Below are 23543 nucleotides of genomic sequence, written 5' to 3'. Positions count from 1 at the left end.
AGGCTACCACAGCCAAGAGAGAGCTCAGAGCCAACAGCCTGTACATTGTTACAGTTCAATTCTCTGCTTTATTAGATTTATGGGTTTCTTTTGCAACTATATTTTAAGCTTTTGAGATTTCTGTCTGCCCCCAAGGTAGCAAATTCAAGAAGAGCTGCAGTGTTGCAGCTCTGTATGTTGTAATCCAAAGCACAGCGGTTTTTCTCCATCAAGCTGCAGGGCTCAGGTCATTCACCAAATGCCTAAGAAAATGGAGAAGTCCCTTTTGGTGTTTCTGGCAAGAGGGAGGGAAACGGGGAGGCAATACCTGAGTTTAGAAAAATTCCATACTCTGAGATTCCCCTGAGCCAGGCAAACCCTGAGAGATTCTCAGCACACAGACACGGCTCACAGACCTCATGGGTTCTGCAATGCCTCCTTCACCCGACTTGTGAAGGCCTAACATAAAGCTTGGTATCTTCAGAGAATCCTTTGACCCTATATATCACGAGGGCACTTTCCTGGACAGTGACTGAAGAGGAAAGAAAAACAGAAAAAGCTCTTACCTCACAGACCTCATGGGTTCTGCAATGCCTCATGTACAGCCTCCTTCACCCAACTTTTGAAGGCCGAACATAAAGCTTGGTATCTTCAGAGGATCCTTTGACCCTATATATCACATGAGGGCACCTTCCTGGACAGTGACAGAAGAGGAAAGAAAAGCAGAAAAAGCTCTTAGCAATCACAGAATCACAGAATGCTATGGGGTTGGAAGGGACCTCTGGAGATCAGCCCATCCAACCCCCTGCCAGAGCAGGTCCACCCAGAGCAGGTTGCACAGGAACGTGTCCAGGTGGGGTTTGAATGTCTCCAGAGAAGGAGACTCCACCACCTCCCTGGGCAGCCTCTGCCAGGGCTCTGCCACCCTCAAAGTGAAGTTCCTCCTCATCCTCTTGAGACCCTCCCTTGAAGTATTTATAGGCGTTGATCAGATCCCCCCTCAGCCTTCTCTTCTTCAGACTAAAAAGACAGAAGAGCAAGGATGGGGCAAAGATTCATCGTCCTCCTGTGTCCCAGACCTGATTAAAATCCTGACCACAGCAGTCAGCCTTCTCTTCTCCAGACTAAAAAGAGAAGAGCAAGGATGGGGCAAAGACCTGTCATCCTCCTGTGTCCCAGACCTGACTAAAGTCCTGAGCACAGCAAGCACTGACGTAAACTTGAGGACACCTGCAGCCAAAGGATCTGGTGACGGATGGTCCTGGAGACTGGATTTCATTAACTTTCCAGGGATTAGTGATGTGGACATTTGACTCTGAAATAGAATGAAACCACTTTGGCAGAAAAAAAAAAAATAATATTGGAATATATTCTCTTGGAGGTTTTTCCCGCTGAAGGCTGAGTCCCATGACTGCCTGTGCTGCAGATGGCCCCGCAGCCAGCTCAGATGCCACCACTCTCAGAGAAGGGCACACAGGCACATCAGCAGGATTTTGGGATGCACACTCTGCTCACCACTTTGGATTATCATTGGAAAGGAGATGAGCAGGAGGCAGCGAGGGGCTGGCCAGGCCTTTAGAGAGATTTGCAGGAAGAGCAGGTACAGACCATGCACAGACACCACTGTAGCTCTTGTGCAGGGGACACAGAGAGATGACACTAGAGATGATGTCAAAAATGATGCTACGAGCCCTCTCGCAGCCATCCACCGAGCACACACTGGGTAAACAGCCCCGTTGTCCTCTGTTTTCACCTTCCAGGAAGGAATGGCTCAGTGCTGCGACTGCTCCAGCAGCTCCGTGGCTCTAGCAGCTGCGACTGCTCCAGCAGCTCCGTGGCTCTGGCAAAATGGTTTGCGTTGGAAGGGACCTTCAAGATCATCCTGTTCCACCCCCCTGCCCTGGGCAGGGACACCTCCCACCACACCAGGTTGCTCCAAGCCCCCTCCAACCTGGCCTTGAACCCCTCCAGGGATGGGGCAGCCACAGCTTCTCTAGACAACCTGGGCCAGGCTCTCACCACCCTCACAACAAAGAAGTTCTTCCCCAGATCTCATCTCAATCTCCCCTCTTTTAGTTTAAAATCATCACCCCTCATGCTGTGGCTCCCTTCCCTGATCCCAAGTCCCTCCCCATCTCTCCTGGAGCCCCTTTAGGGACTGGAAGGGGCTCTAAGGTCTCCCCGGAGCCTTCTCTTCTCCAGGCTGAACCCCCCCAACTCTCTCAGCCTGTCCTCCCAGCAGAGGGGCTCCAGCCCTCCCAGCATCTCCGTGGCCCCATCCAAGGGACAGAGGAGCAGCAGTGCAGCTCACATCAGTCCCAACCCACCATCCCAAGACTTCTCCCCTTCCCCATCCACACTTTTTCCCAGGGATAAAACCCATTTTGGAACTTTTCAGGCAAAGGTCAGGCTCCGTTTGGTGCAGCCCCTGCCCACGCTTGGCTGCACATCTACCCCAGTGACGATGGCTGCAGCCAAACAAGGGACAAAGAAGCTCCAGAGAACAAGTGCTGCATTCACGGGAAGGCACATCAGACCCCAGGGCTGACAATCAGTGCTGACTAACTCCTTCAGACTGTGACACACACATCGCCTGGGCTTGCTGAGACCCCTCTGTGCAGCCCTGGGACCTTTTATCTCATTTTTGGGGTGTTTTGGGGGTCTTTAAGTGATAAAAATCAACTGAAAACAACCCCACGCCACGCTGCAATTATAAATCCAGCATGAAGCACCTTGAGTGGTATCTTCACAGCTGTGGGACCATTTATCTCATTTTTGGGGTGTTTTGGGGGTCTTTAAGTGATAAAAATCAACTGAAAACAACCCCACGCCACGCTGCAATTATAAATCCAGCATGAAGCACCTTGAGTGGTATCTTCACAGCTGGTAGCTAAATAGTCACTTCACTGGAGTCCTCCCAGTTCATTGCTCAATCCCAGCTAGGCACTGAAAAAAGCAAGGGGGAGAGACAGAAATGGGGCTGGGGGATAACTCCAAAAATAAACAGCCAAACCTATAAACTTATCCTAAGGATTTCCTTCATCAATTTGTGCTTCCCTCCAGCAAAGAGATATAAAGAAGCTTCAGAGTCTTTGATTTGGATACCAGATTAAGAAATTAGTCTCAAGCACAGAAGGGTGCAATTCAAATGTTATCTCCACATCCAGGGCCAAGTCCTCAGCTGAGGAAGAGCTGAGCCACTCCGCTCCCTACTACGCTGTATTTATTACTCGGAAAGATCTGGAACTCAGCCCATGATCTCATGCAGCAACTGGCCCCTCAAACAAGACCTCGCACGTGAGTGAAAAACAAAGTCAAACCCATGGTTTTTACAACGTTGTTCAAGGAAAGAATGTACAGAGCGGGAGAGATGATATATATCCTGTCACTGAAAGAAGAGGCAGCTGAAGAAATCCATGAGCCAAGCAGAGCCCCCGATGTGTAATAACAGAGGAGAGGCAGGGTCGCTCAGCAGCCAGCAGGGTCTTTGCATGGAAATCCTGTGCAGAGGTTGTGCCCGAACCACCCTCTCCGTGGAGGATGTTCATGGGACAAGGACATGTTCTCCAGCACAGCAGAAACTTCACAGAGATGCTTCTTTTTGTTTTTTGCTGGAAATCCTGTGCAGAGGTTGTGCCCGAACCACCCTCTCCGTGGAGGATGTTCATGGGACAAGGACATGTGCTCCAGCACAACAGAAACTTCACAGAGATGCTTACTTTTGTTTGTTTGTTCTGTTTAAGTAACTAACACTTCTGCTTTACTCTGACCAGAGACAACATTGTCTGTTGACCCTCATTTTTCCAGTATCATGATCGCAGACTAATTTGTCACAGCATGCTAAAGCAAATTTTGCCCAGTATTATCCCCTATACTAAAAATGTTATCTGACAGATAGAAGGCTTTCCTGCTTCTGCCAAATGCTATATATTTTCAGGACTGAAACACGTAGCAAAGTAACCAGGCGTGTGGGCAGTGGCCTGAATTATTATGGGGCAAGAGGAAGACAGAACTCAAGAAGCAACCAGTGACATTGTCAAATGAGAATAATACACCGAATATACAAGTGATGGACAGGATACACATCCTCCTGATGCTTTGTCCACAAAGTGAAACAAAACCCATGACATACAAAACTTGCACCTTGAATATTTGCTAAACTACATCTAATTTAAAAAAAAAAAACAAAAAAAAACAACCCAGCAGTCAAAGAAGCCAGAAAAATGAATCCTAAGCAAAACATCTCAAACTCTTTTTGAAGTGTTAATTATAGTGTATAATGGCAGTCTGTACAGCTCATGTATACACTGGATATAGATCAACGGACAGCAAAGCGTGCTATGTATGCCAAGGTAAGTAATTCAAATAATTCTGTTCAAACAAAGGCACTAATTTGAGGTAATCAGCACAGGACAAATCACTTTAAGTGCCTGGTTCTTACTCTTGCATTATCACAGGCCAGGAGCAATGGCTATAGGACAGCATTTAAGAAGATCACAGGTGAGGCTCCCATCTCCCTAATTACTACCAGCTCTTCAGATGCCAGTGTCTGCACAGGTATGTGTTCACAAAGCAGCATGAGTGGAGGCAGCACCTCTCTCTGTCAGCCCTAAACACCAGAGGATCCATCTGTCTCCCACCCACTCCACAACCTGCCTGGTTTGGGCATTACTTGGGAGAGGGAGGCCCTTTACTCACCCCATTACACTTGTTTTGATCCACGCTCACGAGCAACCTACGTCCAGATGGGGGATTTCACATCCTACTGAACACTGGCACCATTAGCCTTTTGCCTTTAAGCCAGGTGATCACCCGGCTCAGCTCATGTCCCTGCTGAGTTAACTCCTTACCTTCTTTTGAGCTGGTGGTGACGGCAGCAGCAGTGGTCCCTGATGCCCGTCCCACCGGGCTGGAGTGCTTCCCAGCCCTGCCGGGGATTTTAAGTCCACTTGGCTTCAGCATGTTTGCTGTCTCCTGCAGCTCAGGCTCCCGGTGCCAATGCTTTATACAGCTGTCCTGGTATCACCATTCAGGCTTCTTGATGATGGACCTCGTCTTCCATTGCCACAGACCTGGGAGAGAGGAGCACAAAGAAATCAGATAGAGAATAGGTGGGAGAGCACCAAACAGGCTCCCAGAAAGCCATGCCCAGCTGCCTCCTCACATTCCCCAGGAGGGCCAGGATCTTTCATTTCTTCTCCTGTAAAACAAGGGTGATCATCGCCTTCATTCCCCATCTTAACATTACATCTCCCCAGCCTTGCGGTCTCACTTCAACTGGAGCCCTGGACCAAAGCTGAAGTCTCCCAGAACCAGCAAACCAGAATTTAAATTCAGTTTGGGATTTGAGCGACGGAAACTATTGACTGGTTTTAAATTCTAAAGTCTCAGCTCATGCATCAGCCAAGCCTCAGTTCTGCTGCTCTGTGAAAGCACTGTCAGAGCCCTCACCGAGGACACACCAACCACCCTTGGGAGGAGACCTTTGGTGCACGGTCCCCATTTTCACCAGACTTCAGGGCAGCCTCTCCAAACTCCCAGGAGTCACCATCCAAGATAGATAAGGCTTTTCAGATCCCTCCATTAAGAACAAATCCAAAACCTCGCTACAGAAAAAGGGCACCTGAGCCCATGGATTTGCAATAACCCTGAAAAAATCTTCCCGAAATCTAAGCGTGGCTCTACCAACTACTTGTTAGTGAAGTCACATAACTCTTCCCTATGCCATTCCCTTCCTGGTAGGCAAATGGAATAACACCTCCAAATTTCTTGCAAGGATGTTGCGTTAACAAGCACACAACTCCTTGAGGAAAAAGGTTTTATGACAAGAAAAGAAAAATAAAGGAAGTGACTAAGTTGCTTTAAAAAAAATGCAAAAACATTCCTAATGGATAAAGAAAAAACAATAAAAAAAAAAACCAACTATCAGCCAAAAGGAAGCTAAGGCTGGCTGGCTGAGCAGGCTGGGATGCGGAGGGAAGAAGGTGTGAGCCCGGGACAATGCCAACATAACAAAGGGAATTGCAAGGAAAAGAAAACCACGGACCAGCCAGAAGCCAGGGGACACCCAGACCTGCCTCCTGGGCCAAGGAAGGAGGCAGCACTCCAGAAAATGAACGTAGCAAAGATTTACAGATGTTGTAAGAGGTGGGGGGGGGGACACTGCAATAGGAGGGACGGGAAGTGATTAAGGCATGAGTAAGGATTTCAACACAGGCGCTCCAGGGAAAGCTGCAAGCAGACACAGAGGAGGAAAAACCACAAGGAGAATTCCAAAACTCTGTTCCTGAGGGCTCACAAATATCCGAGACACCAAAGAGGGTTTCAGCAGTAAGAGTCAGGCATCCCACGCCGGCTTAGAGGGACAAAGAAAGGAGGGATCAGCAGAGAGAGCCAGGGAGGGAACCTGAGTGAAAACCCACAGGATTGAGCCCCATCTCTTCCCCACGTCCCCCACAAAAGGGTGGTCAACACCTGGGGTGGCTCCAGACACCTGCAGACAGCACCAGCTGGGGAGCATTTAGCTTACACACCAGTCAAGGCTGTTTCTGAGAAGCAGGATGCTCAGATCCCAGCCCCAGCAGCAGGAACAATGGACAAGAGCAAGCAGTTCTTGTTAAGGAAGAGAAAACGCAGCCTTCCTGTGCCAGAGCCAGCGAGGACCAGATGCCATCACGGAGCTGGACAGGAGGCTGCACTTCCCACCTCTATTTAGCATAAAATAGGGAGACAAGTAACAATCCAGAGGTGAAAAACATTGATCAGCCTGGTTCCTCCTGTCTGTCAAGCCATCAGACATCTCCCTCCCGCCCACCCCATCTCCTATGACACATTTTGCCCAGGGCTACCTTTGATTTTTACAGAGTGACTTGATTTCTGGCACGTCTGCTGGCAGGTGATGTGCTCCACCAAGAGATCTCAATCCCATCTCTGTCAGCTTCAACCCGAAGGTGTGCTCTCTTCACACACCTTTCCTCCTGGATTTACACGTCTCATCGCCCACTCCTACCTTTTGGCCACCAGGTTTGATGCTGCACTTGTGATTAAGTGACCTGGAGATGCTGCTGCTTCCAGATAAAATGTGATGGCTGGCTGAACCCACAGCCGGGAATACGGATGGAGGAAGGATAAAAGGACATAGAGGTGGGATAAAACAGTAGTAAAGAAAAATTTAAGCAGGAGAAGGTGCCAGAAGAACAAAAATATTTTATAGCTTTCCTGGCCTCTGTTAGAGGGAGTCTCTGGATCCCTAACTTTGTAGCCAGGACCACATAAACTTTAAGGAGACAGTTTTTCTCCTCATCTGTGAGGAGAAAGGGAACTTCAGTTCACTCTCCCTCCACCACTCACTATCCCAGAAGGTCAGCTGGCCACACAAGTCACAGGGTGTTGTGATATTCTGCTCCTTCTCTGCATAACTGGGGGAGGAAATGCATTCCCACTGCATAAAGATTTCTGCCAGAAACCTTTATGCAAACACATTTGCTTTCAACATACTAATGCTGAAAAACAAATGAACTCCACAGGCTGCTAATTAAGCCACCCTCGGAACAGATAGCTTCTTTTATCCAGAAATACAATCACCACACTCCCCGGGGGCTCCACGCCACACACCAGACTCAAAAACTGCTGAAGTGCCACCCTGGGCCACAGGCAGGCAGCCCCTGCGTGCCCAGCCACACTCCGTTCACAGGGACATCTGGTGGGGCTCAGCTCCTGTATCTAAAGTTCATTCTCATCTCCAGGAGCTTCAGAGTGACCAGAGCCAGGGAACAGGGATGGCCGCCTTAGTGCCATCCTGCACTCATCATCACACAGGGAAATCAGGATGAATTTGTGTAAATTTTGCTGTAACTGCAGCTTGTTAGAAATACATAGATAAAGAAATACGTAGATAAAAGTGGACGGGATAAAACTTGACCCTGGCCCAGGTTGCCCAGAGAAGCTGTGGCTGCCCCATCCCTGGAGGGTTCAAGGCCAGGTTGGATGGGGCTTGGAGCAACCTGGTCTGGTGGGAGGTGTCCCTGCCCAGGGCAGGGGGGTTGGAACTGGATGATCTTGGAGGTCCCTTCCAACCCAAACCATTCTATGATTCTACAAAAAATATCTGGGACATCTTTAAAGACGCCTATCTATGCCTTCTCCTAGGGACAGATACTCCTGTCACTAGTTTCTCCTCCACTTCAACACAAGAACGCATGAGCAGATTTTTAGGAAGCTCCAAACGCCGAGCTCTTCCGAATTACACCATTAGGTCATCTTCACCTCCCAGAGCAGCGCTGCCCTGAGCCGTCCAAGTCCCACATTATTGTCCAACCGAGTGATGCGGCTTTTGTGCTGCAGAAATATCCTCGGCCTGGGCCCCAGGCCAGCATCTCCACAGGGCACTGCCCTGCTCCATTAGAGATAACAACTCGCTCTGAGCTCCCATATCGTGTCCTCAGCATCCCAACGGGCTCTATTAGTAGAGCCCTTCTGAAAAACCCGTTTCCAGCAGTAGATGCTGAACATGGGAAGACACAATGCCACATGGGGTGTAAGAAACATTTTTCTTTTTCCTATCCCTGCATAAGCTGTAAGCTTTGCCCTCCCATATAACTCATGGAAACATTACTTTCTCCAGACACACTAAAAAAGCTTCCATCTGCCCCTGTGGATACTCTGGGGCCACCAGCTCTGCTTGTTTTGTTTTTCTTCCTTTTTCCAAGATGACACAGATTACAAGGATTTTCTAGATCTCCGCTAGATTCTCCCTGCAATCTTTTCATACTGGGATGAATGGTTCTGTCTGTTCCCACAACCAAGAAAAGCATCCCAGGAATGCACAGTCTGAAAGCCTGCTGCAAATGACCAAAACATTCTGTTCTCCATCTTTCCATCAGAAAAGGGGACAGCTGGATCTGAGTCACCTGGGCTTAGATTCAAGAAGGGGAACAGTTCTCAACTATGTACAGATGTACATCCAAAAAACACCTTTTGGCAGGAGCAATATATCTGGATACACAAGGATCCACCACTCTGGCCAGGCATCAGAACAGCACACGTTAAAAATAGAAGAACAACTGGAGGTGCTCAGACTTCAATTATTTCTCAAAAATTAAATGAAACAAGGGTTGGAAGCAAAAGCTTTTGTCAGTCTTGCCTTTTTCTCTGCTTCAGCCATCCCTCCTACCCTCAACAAGGCACACCAGTACATGCTTGCCACGTGGAATGCCATCCCACTGAAGACAAAGCAGGCTCCCAGATCCAGCGCACGCCCCAGAAGGAAACCCTCATGGGTATGTGCCAATCCACGGATCTGTTCACCCTGACATATTGAGTGAAACAACTGCAAGACACAGGAACAGGTTTCCAGACACCAGATTGAGTTGGCCTGGATCCCATCCCAGGCCTGGTGCTTCCTTCTGGATGGATCTAGATGCAGAAGTGTTTATCCAACACGAAACCTCAGCAAGGCACAGGGACCTGGTTGGGAGGGTGGCCCCGAGTGGAGTTCAGACCAGCTGCATCTGAATACTACTGTAACACTTACACATATACAATACTCTGTGGGGAAATACCCCCTGATCTCTTAAAATTAAGTATATAGCCAAAAAATTAGTATTGAAATTCAGGTTTTGAATTTTCTAAATTCCACATGTAATGAAATTTGAAGTTTGCAGTCATGGGCACACTTTTCAGGACAGCGCCCATAAAAAGAGATAAAGAACAGTATCTTGTTATCAGACTAAAGGAAGTCAAGGTTATCCTGTTGTACAGAAGGTTGATGATAAACAAAGACAATGCAGAGAAGCAGTAAAAACACTTTTTTTTTTTTTTAAAAACAATCTTGACTCACATAATCAATGACTTCAAAGCCAACTATACTGGTAGGGAACGGTTTACACAAAGTAATTCAGTTTTAACCTACTCCCATCTAAGGTAATCTTTTGAGGAGCAATTGTTTGTGCAAGGATGAGGAACACCAGGGTTTAGGATGCAGCCCTACGGCAGCACATCAGCAGGAGGAGGGATGCAAGGGGGGTTTCAGGCATTTTCAGGGCCATCAGAAGATGATGTGGAGGTGGGGCTCAATCTGCACAAAGACTCTTGCATTAGTAATAAAGACACAGCTTGGAAAGATCAGGAATTCTGTCTGCAGCTGCTCTGACAGCGTAATAACAGCGACTCCATATGGAATAGTGGAAAGCGTATTTTATGCTGCAAGGTAAATCCCCATCCTCTCCAGGGAAGAGGAAGAATCCCACACAACGTGTAGCTGGGGAAGGTTCAACAGCACTTCGGTTTTGACACATCCTTTGCGTGCGTGTTCAGGAGAGTTAAATATAAAGAAGGAACTTAATTTTCTACCCATATTCTGTCTTTTTATTTCAGGAAGTACACAGAGCCCCAAGCAGGTTTCTGGGTTTGGTCCCCTTGTCTCTGTCATTCAAGAGCCTCTGGGACTCCGGACAAGAGCAAACCCACCTTAGCTCAGGCAACAACCCCTGCTCCCCACAGACACACAGCTCCCCTGCCAGCGAGTCACACTCACAGATGTTGCACTCCCCATGCAGAATCTACCCCCAAAAACAGCATGACCACTTACAGAAACCTCCAGCATCAGGCACTGTGAATGCTGAAAACAAGACCCGGAGCCCAACATCTCCCTGAACACAAGAATTTGGTCCACCGATAGCTGGGGGAGCTCTTCACTCAATTCAGCAATAAGCACACAGAGTAAAAGCAAAAAGCTTTCAGAGCCAACTCTGGTTTTCTTTTATTAGGTCTTATACAAAACCTTCACTGGCCTAAAGACACTGATTATTTTATTTTTTTTTAAAGTTATGTAAAGATAACAGGCTCAAACCTCTCAGTCTTCTGCTCAAAGGATGGGCAATGAATCCGATCAGCACAGAGATGGGATCTGATAAAGCCAAACCACAGCTTTGCTGACAGAGACAGAGATTATGCTGAGAAGGAAGGGCAATTTTATCTTTTAATTCCTTAAGACGTTCCATCCGATCCACGGTAATCAAGCCATCGCCTTCTCACTTCCCTGATTAGTTACTCCTTCCGAAAAGCAATCAGAAACCCATTTCTGAAGCACATGGTAGATTAGGATTAAATCCTTTGCCTTAATTGAAGTCTAGAGGAAATAAGAGATGCTCGTTCTTAATTAAGGTCAGACTCCTCCTCTCCCAGGAAAACCTTTCCTTCTCCCATTGAGGGAACGGAGGTAGAGCACTACAGGAATGAAAGAAAGGAGCACATCACCTCCAGCTTCACAGGGGGAAAACCAGGAGATCCCAATATCCCCCATCAGCCCACTGTCAGGGTTTTCTCTCCCTCACACCTGAAGAGGGTGTGAAGGAGACCTGTGAAGACACACATGGGTTCTTCAGCCACAAAGCTCTGTTGTTACTACGTAGTCTCCCTCACACCTCTGAAAAGTTGTTAACCTCTAAAAAAGCCTGTGTTCGGTCTTTTTTCTCACTCAAGTTTTGTAATTATTAGCACAGAATACAAAGGGAAAGCCTGGAGGCCTTTTATTTAAAAACACAGGTATTTTTAATGCTAGTTTTAACCACTATGACAGACTAAATCACCCTGTGATTTAGTTATAAAACAATGCTTATCAAAGGAAGAATGTGCAGAAACATCCCATTGCACTCTAGCTAAAAACCACAGTGCAAAACCCGAGGCAAAAATGAGGGGGGGGGGGGGGGGGGGGGGGGGGGGAAAGCCCAGAGGACATTCAAGGAAGTCATCATATACAAACCAGGGAGTAATTATGGGCTTGCTGATGAGCTCACGCTCCCCAGGCTGGCAAAACGCCTACTGAAGACTGACACAGTAGATAGCAACAATTCTGTGCTAATTGCAGAGCAAAACTAGCTCTAATTTGTGGGAAAAAATCCTGGGGGTGATCTCAGATCTACACAAGTTCTGCTCCCTGGAGCTAAGCCCTGGCAGCAGGGAACGGTGACCCTACAGAAATACAGAGGGGCACAACACCAAAATTGCACAGCTCACGTGAAAGCAAAGAGAATATACATGGAGATTCCAGAACTGCAGTCCCACCAGGTCAGTTCAGACCTGATATGGAGGTTATTCCATTCATAGAAACACAGAGTGATAGGGGGTTGGAAGGGACCTCTGGAGATCAGCCCATCCAACCCCCTGCCAAAGCAGGTCCACCCACAGCAGGTCGCACAGGAACGTGTCCAGGTGGGTCTTGAATGTCTCCAGAGAAGGAGACTCCACCATCTCCCTGGGCAGCTTCTTCCAGGGCTCTGCCACCCTCCAAGTGAAGTTCCTCCTCAGGTTTAGATGGAACTTCTTATGTTCAAGTTTGTCCCTGTTACCTCTTGTCCTGTCCCTGGGCACCACTGATAAAACACCAGCTCCATCTTCCTGACACCCACCCCTTTAAATATTTATAGGCTGATGACCAGTCCCATCCTCCTGACACCCACCCTTTTTATATTTATAGGCCAACATGAAAGGTTTCTCTATAACTCAAGGGGCTTCAACAAAATCCAAGTTTTCTACCAACAGAAAGCCTTATTTATCATAAAACAGTGTCTGGAAAAGGAACATGAGGAGAGCAGGGAGAGCGTGGGAAAGGCAACGATACATGATAAACAAATTCCAGGATAATGGCTTGGTCTTTTACTATTGGAGAAACAATTTCTTTAATTAAACGCAAGCTACACAATAACTCAGCCGTGCCACACACCCTGCGTGGAGCTGCAGAAGGATCTGAACTTTTGGAACTTCCTGGCTTTTAACTGCCTGATTTAGTGCCGCATTAAAGTTCATCCTGGCACTTCACCTGTTGTTCACCGGCGCTCGGGTTAACCTATAGATTTTGGTTTGTGCTCTTCTGTAACCTAAACTCTGCCCTGGACTTTGATCAGGAAACACAAACAGCATCCAGGGTTCTCCCACCCTGGTTTTTCCCCCTTTTTACAACCTGCACCTGCAATGAAGACTTCTTTGCGGGCCAGCCCTGGTTTGCAGACTGTAACTGAAAGGCTGGAGCCACAAAGAGCTGAAAACAGGTAAAAACTGCTCTTGCTAGTTTTTTTTTTCCCCTTCTTTCTCTTTGCACATTTAAGTTTTCTTGAAACTAGGGATTTTGTTTTCAGTTTTCGTGCAGTGTTATGACAGCCTGTCTGACAGCAATGCAGTTGTACCCGTTTAAACTTGCAGATTATTTGATTAAAAGATGGCAAAGAAAATAAATAGGGGCGGAATGCAACATGTTTCTGGTGTAATAGATAATGCCCTGGGACACGTTGGACATGCCACCGGAGCCCCCACGGTGCTCCACTAATGCCACCCAGGATCTCCCAAGTGCACTAGGAGAAGACTTGATGTTAATTGCATTTAATGCAATTTGAATCCAATGGAAACCTTGTTGTTATAGCAGAAAGAGCAAAGCCTGTCCCGGGCCATCGGTCCTGCAGGTGCAAGGTCTGGCACAGAACCCTCTAGAAGAGCCCCAATGCAAACACCAGCACTTTAAGGGAAAATTGCCTGACCCTGCCTGTCCCCAGGCTGCAGACACTTCATGCAGGGATGGGGGAGAGGAAGGGACCACCCAGCACCCGATGCAACCCCCTCTATTTAATTATAAAGCCCCCTTACAAGATTTTTCTGGCAGTTCAGCAGTGTTGATTTCAGCCTCTCCTGGCTGGGAACTCCCCCCACCAGTTGCCAGCCCAGATTTCTTCAAGCCGACCTTCTGCCCACGTACCTGCTCTGCCCTTTGCCCAGCTCTGACACTGTCCCACCGTGTCCAACCTCCGTGCGACAGCTTTGCCCTTTCTCCGCCTTCGCTGTGTCATTTTGAACCAGCTGAGCTCTCCTTTGAGATGTCCCAAGATAGGAGACTCACCAGTTCCTGGTTCATCTTAGCGGACCTTCTCTAAACCTCCACCAGTCTGTTCTAGACATGGGCAACCTCCAATACACGCTGCATCCCAGGCTGTCTCACCAGGCCTTGGACCAACCCTATGCCCAATGAGTTAAAGTGATCTGATTCCTTCAAACAAAGCAAGCATTCCCAAAAGCTGAAAGACTAACTAACTCATCTTCACACTCCGACTGTTCAGAGTGAGCCTAGATACAACAGGAGGTATGCTGGAAAGGAGATAGAGACCATCATCCCATGGTTGATCAGCAGCACGAACAGCCAGGAGCCCTCCTTTCTTCTTCCACAGTGGTCAGGAATCTCCTTGCCACAGGAGGAGGGATGACAGTGGTACCAACTTGAAAATCAAAGCAGGGGTAGACCAGGAGGGTTACACCACTGGTACCTATTGAAAGATCTGAGATCACCAAACCAAAGGTGCTACAGAGGAGCAAAGCCAGTCTCCTGAGCACCAAGGCACTGCATGAGCCTCATCCCCTCCACCCACACTCAAATATCCTGCTTCCCACGGCCAACGCTGGATGCAGTTGTTCCCTGGAGCATCCCCTCCTCCTCCTCCTCGCTGCCAGTTCATCAGCCTGTGCTCAGCCTCCCACTGAAGTGCACTATGTGCACTAATTACTCTTTTCTCCTGCGGTTTCCCCAGACCTCAGCTGACACCAACGTATCTACACGGCTCCCACCAGAACCCATGCTGGAGACAGGGAGGCCAGTAATCCATAAAGCTTGGCCAGTATGTGTTAATCATGGAGTTTCCTACTTTACCACCTGCAACCCCAGTACAAAGGTGCTCAGAAAACCTAGGAGCTGGGATAGCTCACAAACCTCGTAGCACGAGAAGGAACATGCCTCTTATTCAAATTACATCCCTATCAATGACCAAAACCATGACCATTTTGGCAAGTTACATGAAATTGGATCTTATCTGTCAACATTGTTACGTTATTCCCTTCTGCCTTGTGGTTCTTCTCACCGACACCTTACCATCTGTTGGGCAGAAGCTGCAGAGACAGAGATCTTTGCTCAAAGCCTCTAGGCACCATGCCACACACCAAGCCACACCAGCACCATAGGACGGCTACCTAGAGGAGGTTAGAGATGACAGTTTCCAGGGGGGGAACAAAGAAAACACCATCCCACGCAGGCAGACTGCAAAGCAGGTAAAGACTGAACATGCCCGATGTGCTGCCCAACGGGACTTGTTGGGCTGGCCAGGACACGAGAGGCTGTCACAACACGGATTGTGCACATCTGGGAAAGGCTGTCAACCCCAGCAGCAGCGACCTCACAAGAGCTGTGCTGCTCCACAGCCCTGAAAGGAGGGTGTAGAGTGATGGGGGTCAGTCTCTTTTCTCAAGTCACAGGCGACAGGACGAGAGGAAATGGCCTCAAGTTACACCAGGGGAGGTTCAGGCTGGATATTAGGAAAAATTCTTTCACCGAAAGGGCTATCAGACATTGGAATGGGCTGCCCAGGGAGGTGGTTGAGGCCCCATCCCTGGAGGTGTTCAAAAGACGGGTTGATGTAGTGTTGGGAGATATGGTTTAGTGATGGTGTTGCTTTTTGTTTGTTGTGTGGGTGTTTTCTCCGCCTTCGCTGTGTCATTTTGAACCAGCTGAGCTCTCCTTTGAGATGTCCCAAGATAGGAGACTCACCAGTTCCTGGTTCATCTTAGCGGACCTTCTCTAAACCTCCACCAGTCTGTTCTAGACATGGGCAACCTCCAATACACGCTGCATCCCAGGCTGTCTCACCAGGCCTTGGACCAACCCTATGCCCAATGAGTTAAAGTGATCTGATTCCTTCAAACAAAGCAAGCATTCCCAAAAGCTGAAAGACTAACTAACTCATCTTCACACTCCGACTGTTCAGAGTGAGCCTAGATACAACAGGAGGTATGCTGGAAAGGAGATAGAGACCATCATCCCATGGTTGATCAGCAGCACGAACAGCCAGGAGCCCTCCTTTCTTCTTCCACAGTGGTCAGGAATCTCCTTGCCACAGGAGGAGGGATGACAGTGGTACCAACTTGAAAATCAAAGCAGGGGTAGACCAGGAGGGTTACACCACTGGTACCTATTGAAAGAGCATCCCAGGCTGTCTCACCAGGCCTTGGACAAACCCTATGCCCAATGAGCTAACGTGATCTCATTCCTTCAAACAAAGCAAGCCTTCCCAAAAGCTGAAAGACTAACTAACCCATCTTCACACTCCAACTGCTCAGAGTAAGCCAAGACACAACAGGAGGTACGCTGGAAAGGAGATAGAGACCATCATCCCATGGTTGATCAGCAGCACGAACAGCCAGGAGCCCTGCTTTCTTCTTCCACAGTGGTCAGGAATCTCCTTGCCACAGGAAGAGGGATGACAGTGGTACCAACTTGAAAATCAAAGTGGGGTAGACCAGGAGGGTTACACCACTAGTACCTATTGAAAGGTCTGAGATCACCAAACCAAAGGTGCTACAGAGGAGCAAAGCCACTCTCCTGAGCACCAAGGCACTGCATGAGCCTCATCCCCTCCACCCACACTCAAATATCCTGCTTCCCACGGCCAACGCTGGATGCAGTTGTTCCCTGGAGCATCCCCTCCTCCTCCTCCTCACTGCCAGTTCATCAGCCTGTGCTCAGCCTCCCACTGAAGTGCACTATGTGCACTAATTACTCTTTTCTCCTGCGGTTTCCCCAGACCTCAGCTGACACCAACGTATCTACACGGCTCCCACCAGAACCCATGCTGGAGACAGGGAGGCCAGTAATCCATAAAGCTTGGCCAGTATGTGTTAATCATGGAGTTTCCTACTTTACCACCTGCAACCCCAGTACAAAGGTGCTCAGAAAACCTAGGAGCTGGGATAGCTCACAAACCTCGTAGCACGAGAAGGAACATGTCTCTTATTCAAATTACATCCCTATCAATGACCAAAACCATGACCATTTTGGCAAGTTATATGAAATCGGATCTTATCTGTCAACATTGTTACGTTATTCCCTTCTGCCTTGTGGTTCTTCTCACCCACACCTTACCATCTGTTGGGCAGAAGCTGCAGAGACAGAGATCTTTGCTCACAGCCTCTAGGCACCATGCCACACACCAAGCCACACCAGCACCCTGGGATGGCTACCTAGAGGAGGTTAGAGATGACAGTTTCCAGGGGGTGGTCAAAGAAAACACCATCCCACGCAGGCAGACTGCAAAGCAGGTAAAGACTGAACATGCCCGATGTGCTGCCCGTGCTCCAACGGGACTTGTTGGGCTGGCCAGGAAACGAGAGGCTGTCACAACACAGATTGTGCACATCTGGGAAAGGCTGACAACCCCAGCAGCAGCAGCAGAGACCTCACAAGAGCTGTGCTGCTCCACAGCCCTGAAAGGAGGGTGTAGAGAGATGGGGGTCAGTCTCTTTTCTCAAGTCACAGGTGACAGGATGAGAGGAAATGGCCTCAAGTTGCGCCAGGGGAGGTTCAGGCTGGATATTAGGAAAAATTCTTTCACCAAAAGGGTTATCAGGCATTGGAATGGGCTGCCCAGGGAGGTGGTTGAGGCCCCATCCCTGGAGGTGTTCAAAAGACGGGTTGATGTAGTGTTGGGAGATATGGTTTAGTGATGGTGTTGCTTTTTGTTTGTTGTGTGGGTGTTTATTTTTGTCAGTTAGGTTGACGGTTGGACAAGATGATCTTTAAGGTCCCTTCCAACCTAGAGGATTTTGTGATTCTGTGATTTAGCATTGGGAAGCATACACGTGCTTGATGTAGAGGTGCTGGCAGCCAAAAGGAACAGGTCTGGCTAAACGGATGGGTGCTAAAATGGGATTTAACGTATCGTATCCCTGGAGATGAGAGCGATGCTGAAGGGGTGAACCCAGCCCACCTGCAGGTAGGCAGGACAGATGGATCAGCCCACCACGCTCCTGAGTGCTGCAGCACCACGTGTTCTACGGAGCTTTACAGAGCCACCACGTGTCCCTCATGGAAACGGGTTGTTTCTGTAACGCAAATGTCGTTAATCTCTCCTCTGATGCAGGCAAGACCACAGCCCTGATTTTGTACAGAGATCAAGATATAATCTCATCTAGCCAAGCAAGTAGAGAGTGATTACCAACAGCAGCCTGAGCACGGTGTAATGCAGCATTGGCGTGACATCTCTAAAGCAAACAGGTCCTGTTTCAAACCAAAATGAAGAACAAAAACCATGTTGTCACTTCTAACAAGGAAAATCAACGCTTCCAGCACCCTACGGCAGAGTCTATCCTAGCATTCCATAAACTTGAACCATACCATCACCCAAAAGCACCCATCTGACTTTGATATTTCCACATCCCCGTGCCGGAAGTGCTCCCACACCTTCCCACTGTCAAGACAATGTGCTTGGAGAAGGGATTCAGAGATAAAAAGGGCAAAAGCACTTGATGTTTTCAAAGCATCTGCAAGATTAAGCTCACAGGAGGCATTGTTATTGTCAGCAAAATTTACTAGAAATCTATATAAATATACATACACATATAAATTTTGCCTATGGATGGGATTTAGCAAGTTCAAAACTCTACTTAATAGATCCCAGTAAAAGACTATGTAAAAAAAAGACACATAAAATACGAGCTGGGTAAGGCAAAACAGCTTCCTCTGCCTTGTATTCCGCGTGAGCCTGCCTTTTTGTGCCATATTGCCCATCATTAAATCTCCATTAGGGCTGGCTGGCAGATTGGTCATCAGCAAGAACATCCCAACCCTACCAGCTGGGAAACAGAAGTTCAGAGAAGAAAAAAAAAAAAAAACAACAAAAAACCCCCCGTAAAGCACTTATTCAAGGTTGCAGAGTGACCTACTCCAGTTTGCATAGTAAGGATCTCAGTTATAAAACAAATAGATATAAGCTAAATATAGCAGAGGAGGAGATTTTAATCACCAGGATGGGTTTCACGTGGAGGGCTGACAGGAGCCAGTGAGGTAGTGTGGCACACAATATATGACAGTGGAATACGAGGCTAAAAAGGCCATTAAACACATCTCGTGACATAAATCACAGAATCACAGAATCTTCTAGGTTGGAAGGGACCTTAAAGATCATCTTGTCCAACCGTCAACCTAACTGACAAAAATAGACACCCACACAACAAACAAGAAGCAACACCATCACTAAACCAGACCTCCCAGCACCACATCAACCCGTCTTTTGAACACCTCCAGGGATGGTGCCTCAACCACCTCCCTGGGCAGCCCATTCCAATGGCTGAGAACCCTTTCAGTGAAAAAATTTTTCCTAATATCCAGCCTGAACCTCCCCTGGAGTAACTTGAGGCCATTTCCTCTCGTCCTGTCACCTGTGACTTGGAAGAAGAGACCGACCACCCCTGGCTACACCCTCCTTTCAGGGAGTTGTAGAGAGCAATAAGGTCTCCCTTCAGCCTCCTCTTCTCCAGGCTGAACACCCCCAGCTCCCTCAGCCTCTCCTCCTAAGACCTGTGCCTCTCCACATCTTCCAGGAGAGGCCTCTTTTTCTAGGGAGGTTTGTTCCCCAGCCAGGGGATGCCCTTGCAGGTCACGACCGGGAGTATTCGCAGGGGATGGGAAAGTGCTGTTTGTTTCAACAGGCGGCTGCTTCATGCACCCGTCGGGATTCCTGAAAAGCTTCCAGCACTAATTGGCCGACACAGAAGTTTTCAGAGCATGATGCAACAGATAAAGGGGGGAGGAATATGTCAAAGGAAGAAAAAGGACAGAGCAGCCAGGGAAAGCTTTTGTCGGTGACTACGCCAGAAGTTGGTGCCTTGGTTTGGAAGCTTCCTCTGCCCCTCCGGAGGGTTTGCTGCAAGAGAAGCTCATGCTGCAAACGGAATTGGGCTGGTTTTGTCAATGGAAACACGTTTGTACAATGGCAGGCAGACACACAAAGTGACAACGACAACAAACAGAACAAAGGGGAAGACACACACTACACAGTCCTAACTACAACATCAGTCCAAACTGTCCAGAGTGGTTGGAGAGACTCCCTCAATGTCCATGCCACTCTTTAAAAAATAAATAAATCTTCAAACCTCTGCCTTGGATGACAGAGATGAAGACAAACCTAGCCTGGAACAGCCTGATGGATCAGACCTCTTCAAGTTTCTGCCACCTCAAATTTTTGTGAAGCCCTTTCAGTGTAACCAATACCCACGTAGCCTTTGCTACACAATACGAGTTATCCACCAAAATAAAACAGGATTAATTTTGACCAAGAGCTCTGTTTCTTTGCGTTATCTTTTTAGATGAAATGGTGTGAGGCAGCACAGGAGAAAGACTAAAAAGCACCAAAAAGTGATTAAAGAGTTCCAAGATCCAAATACCTGACATCCACAGAGTATTTCATTCACAGACCTCAAAGGAGGTCAGAGCTGCAACACCCATTTCGTACCTGGGAGAAACACATACAGAGAAGGAAAAGATTTTTCCTAAGATTACTCACAAAACAGTGTCAGAGCTGAAGAGTTGCCTGACTCTATTAGGCATCACCAGCTCTCTGAATATCCAGCACATCAAAGGGCTTGAGAAGTCTTTCTGAAGTGTTTACTTTATAGACACGGAGTGTAAATACTTTTCAAAAATAATCATTTGGCTTTCCCAGGCACCAACGGACTTATCAAGGGAGTCAACATCAGAGATTGGAACATTAAGTCTCAAAATAAACCAAAGAAACTCTTGTGCTTCAGCACAGACAGAGATGGGGACTCTGTTGCTGGCCCGGGATGCACAGCTGGGCATTTGGCTAGTGCCTGCCACATTTCTCTACACCTAGCAGAATGAAAATAAATCACCAAAAGTGCCATCTAATTCCAGTGCCAATTCAAGTCCACATCATATTTTATTCCATCGTAGTGAAAAAAAAAAATATGTAAATTTTGTCAACCAAGTATGACAACGCTTGGCTTTATTTCTTCACACATTTCTCTGCTTATGCTGCATCTGAAACAACCACAGCTATTTTATAGACACCCTTGCACTCTTTTAGAAGGAGATAACAAAACCAGTGCCACTGCACGGGAATGATTTCCAAAAAGTCTGATACAGAAATACTGTGGGTTTGAGAATTCTTTTTTTTTTATTAGGGTTTCTTTGGTTGGGGTTTTTTTCAGGAGTAACTGTAAGTATCAGTTGAAGGTGCCAGACTCAGAGTCACATGCAATGAAGTCATTTTTCCACTGGTAGCTACAGCAAGAGCTACTGCACAATCACGTAAGAGCAAGCAATTAAACCCAACTATGAGAAAAACGGATTTGCTTTGTCCCCTTTAGCTCAGTGAAGTACAAAAGACAAACACAGGGTCCTCTCAGCAGAGCAGGGGGAAACGCTCCGGGAGCGTGGTGGTACTGCAGAAGAAGACTTTGTGCATCGATGCCCTGACAGGCTTCTGTGTTTGTGTGTCAGCATCAGGCACAGAGAGGAGAGCTGTGACAGCCACACAGAGAAAGCAGGGTTAGAGTAGGACTCGGTAAGGCCAAGGCCAATTCCTTTCTCTAACCTGGATTTCTGCAGTGACCTTGGCCAGTTTGTTGTCTTTATTCAGCAACTTACCTCATTTGGTTGTTTTAGAAAACTGACCAGTGAAACAAAGCCCCAGTCTTGCTGGGATCTGACATCACCAGCACTATCAGCCAAGGTGCTCTCCCAGGCAAACAAGGCCTGAAATTCTACTGTAAATATCACAAGGACAGTGATACAAGAACAACAGCCAGAGATTGTCAGTTAACCCGGCAAAAGAACAGCAGAAAACAAGCTTTCTTGCCCCATGTCAGCAACTTCCTCCCTTGTTCTTGTGTTCAAACCCCTTGAGAGATGGAGGGGGGAAACGGGTCGCAAAGTATTTGTAAGTGGTATTTATGAAAAAAAATAGATCTCTCTATAAATACCTACGGAAATCTATCTATAAATAAGTGTATACCAGTGTCTAATGCAGGTCAGCAACAAGTCACGTTCAGGGCTAGCTACCTGTACCTGGGCTTTCCCCAGAGCTTTAAAAGCATATAAACCTTGTCGTGCACCACATACACGCTGCAAAGTGGTACCAACACTATGTATCTGGGGGATGGAACTCACTTTGAGTATTGTTTTTTGTCCTCACCAGAATTATCACACCCTAAATTTATCAATTTCCCTCATTTTCATGGATACAGCAGGAATTTGGATAAATAGAACCAGCAACCTCAATCTGGAGGTGGAATCTGTGATGTTACCCATTTTAAACACCCAGTAAGGCAAGGGAAGAGGAATTGGTGTGCGTACCCTTACATAGCCACATCCCTCCATACTGGGAAAATCCCCCTTTGGGCTCTTCATCTTTTCTTCTGCCAGAGCAAAAGCGCAAGTGAGGAGAAAGAGGGAAGACACCAGGAACTGCTACTTGCTGGAGCAAATCATAGCAGCCTCCAAGGCTCGAGGCGGCAGGAAGCCAAAGCAGAAGAGGAGCACATACCAGCCCTTGGCCTCAGCAGATAATCCAGTCCATACTTATCCCAAGAGCATCTCCTAAAAACACAGAGGTTTTCCCCTAATTGAAGGCAGGCCCCACACACGAGTGGCTCCTGAGATGATTCCAGCCCAGCTTCTCTCTGATGTGCCTGTAATGGCTGGTGCTAACGTTTTAACTTGTGGTCTGTCTGGGAGCTGAGCCTTTGAAGTCCTGGGCTCACAGTGATTCCTGGCAGGCACAGGGACACCTTCTCCTGAGAACACAGCTGCTTGGTGCAGACTCTCTCCTTCCCAGCCCTGGCAGGCTCTAACAGCAGGCAGGGAATTTCTTAAAATGCCAAATCCTACACCCGGGTTTAAGAATGGGCAGCTGCAACGTGTTTAAAGCATCACCTCCCCAGCGATGATGGGGCAGGACCGAGCAGCGCTGATTGAAGGGGCTCTCCTGGAGGGATGCTGCCTGGCAGGCAGCAGAGCAGAGGCTACAGCCAAGGAGGCTGGCCAAGGCACCCCAAATATCTCTCTGCCCACACACAGACCCATTCTTTTCAAATTGCAAGTCACCCTCACGAGAAAAAGCCTGGAGATTTGACATCCATTCCGGCAGGATGAGCTCCTGAGAGGAGGTTTGCAGGCCTAACGAGACTGACGCTCAACAGAGCAGCAAATAAGAGTCGGTGCTGACACAGTGCTTTGTCTCCCTGCGCTCCCCAAATGCTGCTGCAGCCTGCTGATACCCCGCAGATAACAACCCCTGCCTCTGCCTCCACCCCTGCATGCTTCCCCGGACAGACCATTTACTGGTTTGTACTGGGAGACGCAAGGGCCAGAGACCAGCTCCATCCCCCCTGCATCCTCACGCCCCAGCTGTCCCTTCCTCCAGAAGCACATCTCACCACAGACAAAAAAAAACCCACAAAACCCCATCAAATCCTGCAGTATGTAATTAATATCGATATCTGGCTCGTTAAAGAGCCAAACGCCGGGGAGGAGAGGGAGCCCAGGAAGCGGCCCAGCTTCCCAGAGACAAAAGAAAAACGTTCCCCCCTTTTCAAACCCGAAACTCACCGGGCACCGAGCGATCGGGGCTGGCCCCCCCCGCCCCCTCCATCCTCCATCCTCCCGCATCGGGCCCGGCTCCTCCAGCACCTCCCAGCCGGAGACGGGCACTGTTCCCGCCGACCCCACGCCCCGCAGC

General features: G+C 48.1%; 1 protein-coding gene across 2 annotated transcripts in view; it reads right to left on the bottom strand.

Moving 5' to 3' along the window:
- CLIP2 (CAP-Gly domain containing linker protein 2) overlaps positions 1-23543 on the bottom strand; it is an 86076-nt gene that overhangs the window by 62208 nt on the left and 325 nt on the right. For both annotated transcript variants that reach the window (XM_014953312.1, XM_014953313.1), the window contains exon 2: positions 4830-5051. In XM_014953312.1, the coding sequence (XP_014808798.1) occupies positions 4830-4941 (112 nt within the window). In that variant the 5' untranslated portion in view covers positions 4942-5051. The remainder of the gene's footprint in view (positions 1-4829; positions 5052-23543) is intronic.

The sequence above is a fragment of the Calidris pugnax genome, unplaced genomic scaffold, assembly GCF_001431845.1.
Source record: "Calidris pugnax isolate Ruff unplaced genomic scaffold, ASM143184v1 scaffold133, whole genome shotgun sequence".
NCBI classification, from domain to species: Eukaryota; Metazoa; Chordata; class Aves; order Charadriiformes; family Scolopacidae; genus Calidris; species Calidris pugnax.
Note: the sequence above shows the minus strand (reverse complement) of the source record. Positions and strands in the feature narration are given on the sequence as shown.